Consider the following 15,104-nt stretch of genomic DNA (forward strand, 5'->3'; position numbering starts at 1 on the left):
GGCAGAGGCAGAGGCAGAGGCAGAGGCAGAGGCAGAGGCAGAGGCAGAGGCAGAGGCAGAGGCAGAGGCAGAGGCAGAGGCAGAGGCAGAGGCAGAGGCAGAGGCAGAGGCAGAGGCAGAGGCAGAGGCAGAGGCAGAGGCAGATGGATCTCTCTGAGTTCAAGATCAGCCTGGTCTACAGAGTGAGTTCCAGGACAACCAGGGCTGTCTCTGCTCTCCTGGGAAGGGCGAGTGCAGGACCACAGCTGGGCTCACAGAGACCTGGGGACCTGGGACTCTGCAGGGGTCCTGGAGTGAAAGGAACACAAGAAATGGGTTGGGACTGTCTCCAAAAAAAACAACAAAAAACAACAACAACAACAACAACAACAACAACAACAACAAAACAAAACAAGAAAGGCTGAGAGAAAACTGGTAAAGAACTAGACAAGTTGCATTTAGTGTTTGTTCTGCAAGATCCTTCAAGCACTGGCTCCACTGCAAACAAATGGCAAGCCCCCCCCCCCCCCATGGTTTGTCCGAGAAAGTACATCTATACTTTTAGATTCAGGTCTCAGCCGCATGTTTTGACTGACTCTTCGACCACGAGGCAAGAGTAGTTAGCTCTTAAGCAAAATCCATTGTAGATTCAGGGACTTTTGTCCACAGGAGCACCTGGACTGAGGCAGGAATAGGGTCGGCAAGAGTGTCACAGGACAGAGAGGTATACCCCTGTACTCGCTCTGAGGAGGAAGGGGGGCCGAACTCTGGGAGATGTGGTGGGAAGACTTAGTCCTGAAGAGAGTCCTTTCTCCTGTTCCTTTCCCTGTCCCCCTTCCCTGCAGTCTGTCCACAGTATGGGTGAAAGCCTTGTCTTCAAAGATCAGGTTTCAGGGAGGTCCAATGGAAACGTCAAAACTATAGGGAAATTCCAAACTCCCTCCTCGGGCTCTCCAGTTTGAGCAATGAACACCTCTACTGCACCTGCCCTCAACAACAACAACAACAACAAAACTCTTTGTCCTTGCCAAGATGCTAAGCTCACTTCCACGGAAAAGCGCGCCCCACCCAAAGCCTTTCTACTGCTCTCATCTCTGCCTGCTGCGCTTTGTTTTCCACTAAAATTGGGTGGGCGTGAGACTTAGCTAGCTGATGTGCTTAGCTCAGGGCTGGGCATGAAGCCCTTGCCAAGAAAACAAAGTAGGGATGAATTTTTGGAAACTGCTGGCAAACTATCTAGAGACAGCGAAGGTGAGAATCGGATACCTGCTCCTTAGTGGGGGAGGGACCTGAGTGGGCGGGGGGCAATTCAAATACACCAAACTCTGGTCTAGGTGTGACTCTCTGGAGGCAACCTCTCAGATACTCTTAAGAGCAGTTTCCCCCGCAGGTCCCTCTAGAGGATCAGCCGAGATGGTCAAGTACAAGATCCTCGTGGCCACTGGAGACTCGGTTTTTGCGGGCTCTGCCAACCTGGTGCATCTGTGGCTGGTGGGCGAGCATGGAGAGGCGGACCTTGGGAAGCAGCTGCGGCCACTGCTGGGAAGGGTGAGTGCCGGCCACTACGTGGGGCTCGCGGGGACCCGGGGATCTGGGACTCTGCAGGGGTCCTGGGGACTGTGGGGAGGGGAGGAAACCTGATCCCAGAGAACCACTGAGAAGGTGATCCGGGCGTGATGGCAGGAACAGGTGGGCTGGAAGAAAAGGGGACAGAGAAAGGAATAAGAGAGAGGGGCTGGGCAGAAAGAGGGGGCGGAGATGAAACAGCACTGGGGAGCGCTGCAGGTGCACAAAGGAGCCTGGAGTCCAACAGAACGCCCCGCTCCTTCCTCGACGCCACTCGGTTCAGGTCTCTTTCCTTGAGTGCTTCTTAGAAGGGCAATCGGAGCCAAAGACAAGCTTCTCCGAGGGCTCACTGACACTGCAGCCCTCACGGAGGACCCCAGACTTGCTTAGGAGCTGTGTCCTATCCCACAGAAGACAGAGCTGGAGGTCGACGTCCCCTTGCATCTAGGGCGCCTCCTGGCGGTGAAGCTGCGCAAACAGAAAGGCCTATTGGATTCTGACTGGTTCTGCAAGAGCATCACTGTGCAGGGCCCTGGGACCCAAGGAGAAGCCTTTTTCCCCTGCTACAGTTGGGTGCAGGGCAAGGAGACTATCTGCCTAACCGAGGGCACTGGTGAGGACTCTGGCGGTGCCGCTGAAGGAAGCAGGAGGTCGTTGGGCTTGTTATGAAATAAAGGAAAAGATTAGAGATAGAGGGGAGCAGGGGAGACGAGAAAGGATGAGATGGAGGGCACAGAGCAGTGTCCTGAGAGGACACACTTTTGTGTCTGCTTCTTCCAGCCCTGAAGGTAACCGATGACACTCAGAACCTGTTTAGGAAGTATCGAGAGCAGGAGCTGGAGAACAGAAGGAATGTGTATCGGTGAGTTCAAGAAAACCGTTGATTGCCCTCCAGAGCCTCCAAACCCACTGTCTCACGTAAGGCTCCGTATTTGTTCCCTAGGTGGGGCTCCTGGAAGGAGGGATTAATCCTGCCTATAGCAGGGAGTACTGAACGGGACCTCCCCAGGAACCAGAGATTCATGAAGGATAAGGATTTAGATTTTTCCCTCTCTCTGGTCAAAGAGTGAGTACTTGGCTGAGTTTGCGCAGTTTCGCCTTAAGCTGTAAGGTGGGCTCTTTCTTGATCTTCTTGCACGCTGTTCTTTGCACAGGTTGAAGAACTTTGCTATTAAGGGGACTCTAGATTTTGTAAGTCGTGTACAAAAGCTGGAAGATTACCAGAAAGTATTCCCACATACAAAGACTGCTCTGCCCGGTCAGTGACCACAATTTCCTAAAGTCTCTTTAATCAGAATTCCAACCCAGCTATCTGAGAGAACTGGGGAGAGAGGGCAGGCGATGATGGGTTGGCTGGAGGACACGTTTAGAGCTCACACTGTGTTCTCAACGGATGTCTTCAGAGCAGGTCCGTGGTTCCTGGAAGGAAGATGCTCTCTTTGGGTACCAGTTCCTCAACGGTGCAAACCCCATGCTCCTGAGGCGGTCCATGCGCCTTCCAGCCCGGCTGGTCCTGCCTCCAGGGATGGAAGACTTACAGACCCAGCTGGAGAAGGAGCTCAAGGTGCTGAGCTGCCTCTGTTTAGCTTATGCACCCAACCCCGTCCCCACGGTTCTGACCGATTTCCTTCCGTTTCCTTGCTTCCTACCCCCGCCCCTCGAGTGACTCCATCATCGATACCCTCCTTTATCTGTATTTAGGATTTCTTTTCTTAGATCATTTTTTTTAAGGTTAGCATACAAAATGGTGACAGGTTTCATCAGCACTTGGAGTTTCTCAACTTTGGAACTATGCCATGGTTGTGACCTATATAATTCTTTCTTTTAGGGTGTTCCCCTGTACAGTAATGTTCTAGTAATATCTCCTGCCTCTTACCTATTAGATGTCAGTAGTACATCCTTTGTGACAACCAAAAATATTGCCAAATGTTGGCGGGCTGTGTGAGGGGAGTAGAGCCGAATTACCTGTGGCTGAAAATTGTAACTGATGTAGTCTTATCTCCTTTACCTTTTAACTCAGGGAGGCTCAAACATCAACCTGTACACCCAGGGCATCAGTTCTGGGGAGATCAGTTGCCTAGTATAAAATTGTTGGGTGGTAGAGAGAGGAGGACCCCCTTTGGCAAAACGAATGAAAGGCGGGATCTGACCTGACCCAGCCTCTTTATCTGCGCACGCGCCCTGTTCCCACAGGCTGGATCTCTATTCGAAGCTGATTTCTCCCTGCTGGATGGGGTCAAGCCTAACATCATCATTTTTAAGCAGCAATATGTGACAGCCCCTTTGGTCATGCTGAAGCTACAGCCCGATGGGAGGCTCTTACCCATGGTCATCCAGGTGCGAGGAACCACGGATCTTTTCTGACACCGACTCTTGTTAGGGTGTTAGACCCATTGGTCCTCAGCTCCTGCCCTCTCTCTGTCTTCTGGTCTAGCTCCAGCCACCACGACACGGATGTCCCCCGCCTCTGCTCTTCTTGCCCTCAGATCCCCCCATGGCCTGGCTCTTGGCCAAGATCTGGGTCCGAAGCTCTGACTTCCAACTGCACCAGTTACAGTCACATCTGCTGAGGGGACACCTCATGGCCGAGGTTATTTCTGTGGCCACAATGAGGAGTTTACCCAGCCTGCACCCCATATACAAGGTATGTCAGGGTGTCTGTCACTGGGCATCTGCTATCCAAAGTTCACACTCGTTAGGAAGCATCCACTCGGGATCTGCTCTTGGCATATAAGGCAAAGCAGCTGTCTTAGTCTCTCTGTATGAGCATACAGAGGTCCACCCAGAAACTCTGCTATGGAAACCCTGAAGGAATGCTCTTGCTATGGGCTAGGGACAGAGTAAGAATACAGCTTACACAGGAGTTGCAATTTACAGTGATGGGTAGGGAAGTGGGGGGACATTTCAGGAGGAGGGCTCTGTAGTGGTGAGGGAGGAAAGGGGTGTGGGTTATGTTGGATAGTAGGTATTACTGAAATATTAGAAAGTGATTAGCTTGTTGACAGGAAGTGGGAGAAGATGAGAAAGATTTGGAGAGAGAACCCAGAGCCACGCTCTGACCGTATCCTTGTAGACATCTCTTGAATGCATCAGTGGAGGATGGTGATACAGGAGAAAGGGGTTGGAGGTTTGGATTCCAGTTAAGCTGGAGAGAAAAGTAGCTGAGCTCATTACACTGGAGGAAATTCTCTAAGCATGGCGCCATGGTAGCACATTGAGCCTGAGACAGAATTCTAATCAGCCCCACCCTGTATAAAGAGGCAGAAGGAGCAATAGAGAGGGGACATCCAGCGAGGTGGGGGAGGGATAAAAAAGTGAGTCTGTGGTACCAGAGAAGAAAGTGTTTGAAGAGAGGCCAGTTTTCCTCCCTCTGGGAAGGGGCTAGTTTTCCTCTCTCTGTCAGCACAGTTGCAGCGGAGGATACTTTGTTAATACCGACGTCATTGGTTACTTGTTGACAAGGCTGTCTTGGGGAAGCAGAGATGCTGGAAGTCTGTGGGCTGAGTGGGGCCCGTGAGTTGAGGAGGTAGAGACTCAAGCTCGGGAAGCTCGGGAAGCTCTCTGAGAGGGAGAAGTGAAAGACTGGGTCCTTCTGGAAAGGGAAGGGAGGTGGGGTCAAGGAAGAATTTTCTTCTGCAGGGCATTAAATACTTAGAAAGGGAGGAAGGAAAAGAGAGGGAGAGGGCGAGTGGGGGGCGGGGAGAATGTGAGTACTTGTCAAGGCAAATGGGGGAGGAGCTTAAAGCCAGGGCTCCCACCGGATTCTGTGGTTTGAGATCAATGACGGCTGGAATTATGATAGCAAACACAAAATTATGCAAATAAGTAGTAAAACCCTGACCCTTTGACCTTGGAGGACTTTGGGAAGATATTTCTCTCTCCCTTCTTTCTCATCAGGGTGTCTCATTCCCCATGCCCTATGGACCCTGCCATTTCTGGGGTTTGACTGTGTCTCGTTTCTTTTCCTCACAATCAGCTCCTTGCCCCCCACTTTCGCTACACCATGGAGATCAACACCCTGGCACGGAATAATCTTGTCTCCGAATGGGGAATTTTTGACCTGGTATGGAAAAGGGATGGGTGAAGAGGGAGGTTCAATGTTGGAAGTCTCTCAAAGGTGTTCCCTTCACATAGTCTTCCCCCAAACTCAGCTCTACACGGGAGGGCTGTCCTTCTCTCACCTCATACTTGAACGGCCTGTACACCCTGATCTCCCCGTTCTGTTACCTGGCTTGCTGGACCCTGGTTTGTCCTCAGGTGGTGAGCACGGGGAGTGGAGGCCACGTGGACATTCTCCAGAGAGCCACGTCGTGTTTGACTTACCGCTCCCTTTGCCCTCCGGATGACTTGGCTGACCGTGGACTCTTGGGGGTAAAATCTTCTCTGTATGCCCAGGATGCCCTCAGGCTGTGGGAGATCATTAGTCGGTGAGAGCAACAGAGGTGGGGGTCGCGGGGGAGGGGGCAGCCGGTCTCAAAAGCCCTTGCCTGGTCTGAGGCTGAGTGCTGTCTTCTCTGGGGAACAGGTATGTGGAAAGGATGGTTGAGCTTTTCTACAGGAGTGACACAGATGTGAAGGAGGACCCGGAGCTGCAGGTTTGGTGCCGCGAGGTCACTGAGATCGGACTGCTTGGGGCCCAGGACCGAGGGTAAGGCACCGTTGCCCACACATCTGCTAACAGTCCACATCTGGTTCTATGAACTACTTCCATGGGTGTCGCCTGGGCCTCCAGAAGCCCTAATGATCATTCCAGGGCTCTGTAGCTCCTTTGCCTTCTCATCCTCCCACAGAATTCTCTCTCCTCAGGCACACAAAGCCAGAACTATGTCTCTCTTGGATATTTATTTCTCCTTATCCATCCCTACCCTTTCTGGTAGCTCCATGGTCCATCCTTTATACATCAGTTTTATTTATTTGTTTTTATTAATTACTACTTTTTATGTTTTGGGAATCTTTCCTTCCTTCTTTTTCCCTCTCTGGAAACCCTCCTTGCTCTCCTTCAAATCTATGATCCCCTCTTCATTAATTGTTCACACATATATGTCTATGCATGCACACACAAACACAATCTATTCTTAAATATATAAATACACCCTGCTCAGCCTGTTACATGTTTCGGGGCTGCCCATTTGGATGACCAGTTGGTGTGCTCTTCCCTGGGGAAGGCTGTTTCTCCATCTCTCAGCGTTCCTTAGGTGCCTTTGTGTGGGGTTGAGACCTCTGGTCTTTCCCCTGCCATTTAGCATGTCCATTGTCCTCCTTGGTCGGCCCTTGTTTAGGAAACCATATTGGTGAGACCTTATGGGTGTAGTTTCTGACATTACTAGGAGACACAGTCTCACACAAACTCCCTGAGCCTCTGGCTCTTACGATCTTTCTGCTCCTTCTTCGGAAAGATCCCCGAGCCTTAGGTTGGGAGTTGTATTTATAGCATTGGATACATTGGGACTGGGCTCCACAACTCTGCATTTTGATTGGTTGTGATTTCCCATAATGGTCTCCATTACACATCAGATTTTGAGTGCACACTGTCTGTGAGCCATAGGACCTAGAGGCCATGACCAGAACAAGGCCTTTGTGTATCTCCAGATATTTTTGCCTGCCTGAGATCAGCCTCCTATGCTGGTCTCCACTCTTCCTCTCTTTATTTTGCCCAGGTTCCCCCTGTCCTTAGAGTCCCGGGCTGAGCTGTGTCGCTTTGTCACTATGTGCATCTTCACGTGCACTGGTCAGCACGCGTCTACACATCTGGGTCAGGTAATCTGTGTGATCGCTTCCCCAGGCTTCTGGGATGAAGGAGATGGGGAGAAACACTAAGTGTCTGGGCAGTCAGCCTGAATTTCTGAGTGACTCTGCTACCTGTAGCTGGACTGGTATGCCTGGATCCCAAATGGCCCATGCACCATGCGGAAGCCCCCACCCATCTCCAAGGATGTGACAGAGAGGGATATAGTGGATGCGTTGCCTTGCCTCCAGCAGGCACGGATGCAGATAACATTCACCAAGTTCCTTGGCAGACGCCAGCCTGTCATGGTGAGGCACAGATGCCTGGGTCCTGACCTGGGGGTTGGGGAAGACACCTTGACCTAGGGCCTATATTCTTGCCTGAGAGAGACCCAAGATCCTGAGCCATTTTGCTTTCTCTCTCCTAGGTGGCCCTGGGGCAGCATAAAGAGGAGTATTTCTCAGGCCCCAGGCCCCGGGATGTGCTGAAGCAATTCCAAGAGGAGCTGGCTATCATGGACAAGGAGATTGAGGTCCGGAATGCAAGCCTGGACCTGCCCTATGAGTACCTCCGACCCAGCCTGGTGGAAAACAGTGTGACCATCTGAGAGGCCTTGCCCATCTCAGCCCCAGAGGAGGCTGCTGTCTCTGTGTGTCTGCACAGTCTTGTCCTCCTTGGCCACACCCTCTGGTGAATAGACAGCTTCCCACCACACAGCCCTGGGGAATGCACAGCGATTATCCCTGTTGTGTTTTAGCTGCCCTAACTCCATGGTATGTGCTTGAATCCCTAGTACCTACTTCTCTTCCCCAAAAGATATGGTTTATACATTAATAAAACAAAAATCTCTCCCTTAAAGGTTTCCTTAAACTGTACATACACTCATGACATTGTCGTGGCTGCCTGGACCCAGTGGAGCTGGCGATCATGGCTTTTAACACTGGATTTTAACTTTAGACTCCTCTACATCTTCAGTTAACACACCCCTCTGGCCGCCTGCACTGAAGTCACACTGCCCAGCTCAGCATCCAACTGCCACGATCTCTTCTCAGACTGCATCTCACTCCTCAGCCCCTACCCAAGACCCTTGATAAGGCTTCCTCTTCATTTCTCTCCTTTCTGCCAACACCAAAACAAACCTTCCAGCCCAGAGTCCCAGGTACTGAAGAAAGCTGGCAAGCACATTCCCAGCAGGAGAGAAGAGCAAAGGGCTTCCACATGGGGAGAAAGACGTCTCCCCGTCACTGTTAGCGGGTGACAAAAGCCTTTGCTTTAGCAAAGACAACCCTATTAGAACTGATAAACAAGTGCAGCCAGGTTGCAGCACACAGGTTGCAAATCCGTGGCACCTGATTATCAGTAGTCAATTCTCTGGAAATGAAGCAAACAGAGTAATCTCTTTTCCAAAGATAAACTTCCCTGAGACACCTGTACAGGTGAAAGTGGCCGCCACTGAGGAATATTAAAGAGGACATGACAAAATAGAAAGATATCCCAGATTCATGGATTGGAAAAACCACCATCATTAAAAACACCCATACTGCAAAGAGCATTTTGCAGATCCGAAGCAGTCTTTATCAAAATATCCATCCATATTGACATTATTCCCAAAATTAGAAAAACAATTATAAAACTCTCAAAACAAAAACAAAACCAACAATTCTAAAAATTCTCTTGTGGCATCACAAAAACAAAACCAAACCAAAAGCAACTCTGAATATACAAAATAAACTACAGTTTAAAAAAAGAGAGCAGGAGCCATTACATGGACTTCATAGTATATACTATGAATCTATAGTAGTCAGAAAAGCATAGTACTGACATCAAAACAGGCATGTAGGCCACTGGGATAAAACACAGAGGCTGGGAATAAACCCACACAGCACGGCTAACTGCTTTAAACAAAGTGTGAATACAGCATTAGGGAGAAGACATCCTCTCTAACAAATGGAACTTGAAAAATGGGCTGTCCACATGCAGAACCAGTTAGAAAGATAACTCAAAGTAGAGTCAAGTTTAGTGTCACAGCTGAAACCAAGAACTACTAGAACAAGACATAAAGGAAGTATTCAAGATGCTGGAACTGACAAGCATCGTTCTCTCCAAGCTCACAGAATTCGTGTGTGTGTGTGAATGAAGGTGCTCCCTGTACAAGTCCAGCAACCTCAGTTCAACCCTTAGAACCCAAGTAAAGGTGGAAGGAGAGAACCAACCATACGTAGCTATCCTCTGACCTCGGCTTGAATGCTGGGGTATGTGCATCCACAAATACAATCAACACAAAAATTTTAATTAAAAAATAGTAAGTACTCAGGGCTGGAGCAATGGCTCCATGGTTAAGAGCATCGACTGTTCTTCCAGCTGTCCTGAGTTCAGTTCCCAGCAACCACATGGTGGCCATCTATAAGAGGGTCTGGTGCCCTCTTCTGGCATGCGGGTGTACATGCAGCAGAGCACTCATACATTAAATAAAGAAATAAAATATTTTTAAAAAGTAAGTACTGGTGTAAATGAAAGAAAAAGGCACTTTTCAATGCATCAGTGGTAGCTCCACACCCACACCCACACCCACACCCACACAGGCAGCCCTAGTTAAACTTAGTAGGTCACATAACAAAGCCAAAAGGAAAAGAGAATGTAGGAGAAGGAGTTGTTGGGAGGAAGGTTTATGGGATGGAAGAGAGCAGGGAAGCACTGTATTATACATGTCTGAAACTGTCAAAGAATAAATTAAAATAAAAATCTAAAATAGAATTATTGTATGTTATACCAATACTACCACTCAGCATAGATGTGAAAGAAAGGAATCCATCTGAAGTCATCTGTCTATCTTGGCAGTATTTGTAATGGCCAAGAACCAGAAAGGACGCAAAGGCTCATCCACTGATGGATGGATGGACAGATGGACAGATGGATGAGACATGATGCCCAAGTAAGATGGGAGAGTGTGAGCCATGAAAAGAGGCGAAGTCCATTGACTTACAGCAGCAAAACAGGCTAGAAGGAGAGAGCATTCTGCTAAAAAATGGAGTGAGCCAGGCACAGAGGGAAAAGGAGACTGTGTGACCTCATCATCCCTTAAGGAAAAAGAGAGTAGACCTTATGACAATCCAGCACACAGCAGTGGTCACCAGCTGCTGGGAGAACGAAAGGAAAGGTGAACCGGGAAGATTGGTCCATGAGAGGAAGTTGCTGGCTAGTCTTGTCAAAATCCAGGTTCAGTGAGAAATGCTAGCTCAAAAAGTAAGGTGGAGAGGGATTACAGAAGACACTTGGTGTGAACCTCTGCCTCCACACACGTGCATACAACATGTGTATGCAACTGCATGCACACACATGCACACACACACACGCAACCCCCTCCCCAAAAGACAAACAAACAAAAAAAACCTCAAAACAAGCTAAACACTTAAACACAAGACCTAAAACTATGAAATTGCTGCACGAAAACAGGAAAACGTTCATGACTTTGGTCTGGGCAAAGACTTCTGGGATATGATGCTGAAAGGTCATAAGGGCAACAGACATGGAGATGGGCAAATGGGATTACATCAAACCAGAGGAGATGTGAACTCACAACCCACAGGCTAGGGAAGTAGCTGCAGTCCTGGCCAGTTCAGCAGTACAGCTCAGCGATGTTGACTGTATTCGAGATGGTTGCAGTAAGTCTACAGAACCCTACAATCTTGCAAAAACGGAAACGGAGCAGTGACATCCTCTCTCCTAGACCTGGGCACCATCATTTCCTATTCTTTTTGTGACTGGCTTATTTCACTTAGCAGAGTGTCTTTGTGGAGTTTCTTCGGTGTTCATTCGTGTAGACAGATGTAAAAGGATTTCCTTCCTATAGATGTGGAATGATAATCCATTCTGTGTGTTTATTTCCAGTGAGTAAGATGGGGCTGTTTGTTTTTTTGTTTTTTAGAGACAGGGTTTCTCTGTGTAGCCCTGGCTGTCCCAGAACTAACTCTATAGACCAGGCTGGCCTCAAAGAGATTCACCTGCCTCTGTCTTCCCAGTGCTAGAATTAAAGGCATGAGCCACCACCACCTGGCAAGGATGGGATTCTTTTGCTCTATTTGGATGGAAACCTGGTGTTGGCAGTAAGTGGTTCATGCAGTATTGGTAGCCCTGGGCCCTGGAGTGCTAGGCAGCTGGCAGACGGGCATATAGGACCAAATCCTGGAAACGAGAGACTCTGAATTCCAGGCATTAGAAACTAGAGGCTTACAATTCAAAATATTGAGATTAGACATTTACTGTTCTAGGCTCCAGTTACTAATGGCCTGGCACTTAACAGCCAGTGAGAGCTGTCGCTCCAAGCAGCCCCTTGGACAACTGCAGTCAAATGCAAGCATGGCGCTTCTTAGCTTTGCGGCCCTGGGTGAGACATGGACGTCGAGATTTTCAGTTCCTTTTGCAGCCGGCATGTTGCCTTCCAGATCTAGGGTGCTGTGTCCTTGATTCTTTACAGTGGCTATAGTCTTGCTGTCAGCCCTGCAGCATTAGGGCCCTTGGCCCATGGTGATGGCTACGCTTGGTTGTCAAGTTGACTACATCTGGAATTAACTAAAACCCACTTGCTGAGTACAGCTGTGAGGGATTTTTTTCCCTTAATTAAATATTTTGAGGTGGAAAGATCCATCATTAGGGGCTGGAGAGATGACTCAGCAGTTAAGAGCACTGGCTGCTCTTCCAGAGGTCCTGAGTTCAATTCCCAGCAATCACATGGTGGCTCCCAACCATCAGTAATGGGATCCAATGCCCTCTTCTGGTGTGTCTGAAGACAGCAACAGTGTACTTTCATGCATAAAATAAATATCTTTTAAAAAGATCCACCTTAAGCCGGGCGTGGTGGCGCACGCCTTTAGTCCCAGCACTCGGGAGGCAGAGGCAGGCGGATTTCTGAGTTCGAGGCCAGCCTGGTCTACAAAGTGAGTGCCAGGACAGCCAGGGCTACACAGAGAAACCCTGTCTCGAAAAAACCAAAAAAAAAAAAAAAAATCCACCTTTAATCTGGGCCACACCTTCTGATGGTAGCCTATATGCAGTTCATGAGAAAGAAGCTTGCTCTCGGCCTGCTTGCTCTTGCTCTCACTGTCCAGTCTATTCCTTTACTGCCATTTGATCCTGTTTCTTTGGGATTTTGACATCCTGATGGCCAGCTGAGATATTCAGCCCTGTAGACTGAACAACTACTGGATTCTTAGACCTTCAGTTGGTAAACAGCTATTGTTAGATTAGCTGGACCACAGCATGCATGCATATGTGTGTGTGTATGTGTGTGTATTATATGTATGTATATACATAAATGTGTATGAATATATGTATATATATATATATATATATATATGTGTGTGTGTGTGTGTGTGTGTGTGTGTGTGTATTCATTCTATAAATTCTGTTCCTCTAGAGAACCCTGACTAACGCAGCAAATGATGCTTGGCTGCTTCCTAGACATTTTCCTGTGGCTAACACCCACAGTTTTTTTTCTCTCTGTCTCTTCACACATGTCCATATTTCTTCTTCCTTGTCTGTCTGTCCTCTTCTCCCTACTCTCTATTTCTGTTTTGTTGACTCCTTCCTTTGTCCCCCCTGTCATTTCTAAGCTCGGGTCTCTCACCATGAGATGCTTCATCCCCCTCTCACTGTTACTGACATTTGGGCTTTTTACTTATTTGCGTGTTTGTCTTTGTGCTATCAGCTCAATCCCCTCTACTTAAAAAAAAAGTGTGTAGGATTCAAGCCTCGTGGGCTTCCCCTATCTGCCTTGGCAAGTCCACTGATGTCCTTGCTCATGCTTAGTCAGGGACACCAGGGAGACCTTATGGGCGTTGCTACTGACAGAGGAGACACAGTCTCACAGCAAACTCCCTGATCCCCTGGTTCATAATCCTTCAGGTACCTCTTCCACAATGATCTCCGAGCCTTAGGTGCCGGAGTGTGTTGTGAATGTATCCATTGGGACTGGGTTCCTCGACTGCATTGTGATTGGTCGTGGTATTATGTAGTGACCTCTATTTGTTGCAAATATATATTTCTTCTTCATGGGTGGTGAGGACTACACTTACCTTTGGGCATGAGGACAACCCTGCACAAAGATCTACAGACAACTAAGAAATACTAAGAGCAAGAGAAACACTTTTCTCCAGGGAAGAGCATACTAATTAATTGGTTATCCAATACCAAGTGGTCAAACCCTGAAAATAGACACGTAACATTATATAGATTGTGGTGGCAGAAAGGCCAGAGGGAGCTGTGCAAGATGGGATGGCTAGAAACGTGCTTTGAGGAGGGGGAGGCAGTTTCAGCAGCAAAGAACTGTAGTCTTAGTGTAGCTTTCTCCAGGCATCTGTGGCAGCCATGAAGGCGGTCCTGCCAGCTGCCAGAGAGGGGTTGTTTGCCTCTGCCACAGCCCAGGGGTTGAGAAGCACGGCTTTCCACGTTATCTCTGCTCTAGCCCGAGGAGAGGTGGGTCCCTCTGTTCTGTTCCGTACAGACCACTATCTTTTCACCTGGTGAGGGACATGCGATTTGTTTCTACCTCGTGGTCATTGTGAATAATGCTACAACAAACATGGGTTTAAATAGCCTTAAATAGCCCTTTGAGGTTCTATTTAATTTAATAGAACGTAAGTCCAGAAATGGATTGCTGGACTCTATGGGACTTCTACATTTTTTTCTAGATCTCTCGTTCTTTTATATTAGGCTCAAGAAAACTTTGGTAATCTTGATTAGATTACTTTGAGATGACGTTGAACAATTCTTCGCTCTGTCTGCTCTGTCTGTACCCTCTGCCAAGGCAGCATTTTACATAACTCTGGGGCGGGAACTCTGAGAGTTCGGGTGCAGTTCTGCAACATGGCGGCCATTCACCTATGGAAAGAATTCCAAGTCACAGGTCCATCATTCTGTTTCACCGCAAAATGTCATGTGTTGTTGTTCCCTAGATAACCTCTAGAGGGCGCTCTCTTTAAACACTAGACTCTAACTCCGGTGGAGCGTGAGGTTTGGTGCTGCTTCTCTGCACCAAGTGGTTTCTATTTTTCTCTTTACAGGTGTAAGGAAAATAACGTAACAATCTCAAATGTCTACAAAGCAAAAAAGAGTTAACACTAAATTATGAGTATTTTCCAACCTCCTTTTCCCCCTAGCAACAGAATTACTATGATTAAGGAAAACAACAACAACAACAACAAATTACGTACATAGTTGTGATTCCTCTTAACAAATTTTTTCTTGGAGTTTTACAAATATAAACAGATTTAACGATTAGTATTCTTGTCTTAATTTAAAATGCTTCATTATGTTCATTCTTATTGTTTTATTTCCTGGTATTAACTTCGGTTTCCTCCTATTTTTGTGCTTCAATTGTATTTCTTTGTCTAATTTTGGGAAAAAAAAAAAAGCTCACCATCACTTGGGGTGGAACATGGCTTGAATACAGTGTCTCCAGGAGACAACTGAGTTCCCCTTTCCCCTCATGCGGCTAAAGTTTTAAATTTTCTGCAGTTTGTCTATTCATTATTCTTTGTGTAGGTTGTGCTTTTTTGGTTGAAGTCTGAGAATTCTTTGACGATCTCTTTTGTTGTTGTTATTTGTGTTTTGGTTTTTCGAGACAGGGTTTCTCTGTGTAGCCCTGGCTTTCCTGAAACTCACTCTGTAGACCAGGCTGGCTTGAACTTTCAGAGACGTGCCTGGCTCTGCCTCTCAAGTGCTGGGATTAAAGGTGTGCACCACCACCACCCAGCCTGACTATCTCTTCATACTGACAATCTTTCCATTTTTTTTTTCCTGAATGCTCCACAGATTCATATTTTAGACATTAGTCTAG

At 47.8% G+C, this 15,104-nt stretch overlaps 1 protein-coding gene across 1 annotated transcript; it reads left to right on the forward strand.

Annotated features, from left to right (window-relative positions):
- Positions 1 to 1,155: 1,155 nt before the first annotated feature.
- LOC110305417 (polyunsaturated fatty acid (12S)/(13S)-lipoxygenase, epidermal-type) lies at positions 1,156 to 8,048 on the forward strand. Its single transcript, XM_021177382.3, has 15 exons — positions 1,156 to 1,230; positions 1,370 to 1,527; positions 1,957 to 2,158; positions 2,326 to 2,407; positions 2,489 to 2,611; positions 2,700 to 2,803; positions 2,949 to 3,109; positions 3,739 to 3,882; positions 3,980 to 4,189; positions 5,522 to 5,608; positions 5,803 to 5,972; positions 6,071 to 6,193; positions 7,203 to 7,302; positions 7,411 to 7,578; positions 7,698 to 8,048. Exons 2-15 carry the CDS (start codon positions 1,393 to 1,395, stop codon positions 7,875 to 7,877), a joined length of 1,989 nt encoding a protein of 662 aa, XP_021033041.1. The 5' UTR covers positions 1,156 to 1,230; positions 1,370 to 1,392; the 3' UTR covers positions 7,878 to 8,048.
- The last annotated feature ends 7,056 nt before the right edge of the window (positions 8,049 to 15,104 follow it).

The sequence above is a fragment of the Mus caroli genome, unplaced genomic scaffold (assembly GCF_978045245.1).
Source record: "Mus caroli unplaced genomic scaffold, Mus_caroli_1 scaffold_13, whole genome shotgun sequence".
NCBI lineage: Eukaryota > Metazoa > Chordata > Mammalia > Rodentia > Muridae > Mus > Mus caroli.

What these genes read in the sequence shown, in the direction of transcription:
- LOC110305417 (XM_021177382.3), top strand. Translation starts at nt 1,393, where the DNA reads ATGGTCAAGTACAAGATCCTCGTGGCCACTGGAGACTCGGTTTTTGCG. An exon ending in AACAGAAGGAATGTGTATCG is followed by an intron (nt 2,408 to 2,488) that starts GTGAGTTCAAGA and finishes TTTGTTCCCTAG; the next exon opens with GTGGGGCTCCTGGAAGGAGG. An exon ending in GCCTGCACCCCATATACAAG is followed by an intron (nt 4,190 to 5,521) that starts GTATGTCAGGGT and finishes CCTCACAATCAG; the next exon opens with CTCCTTGCCCCCCACTTTCG.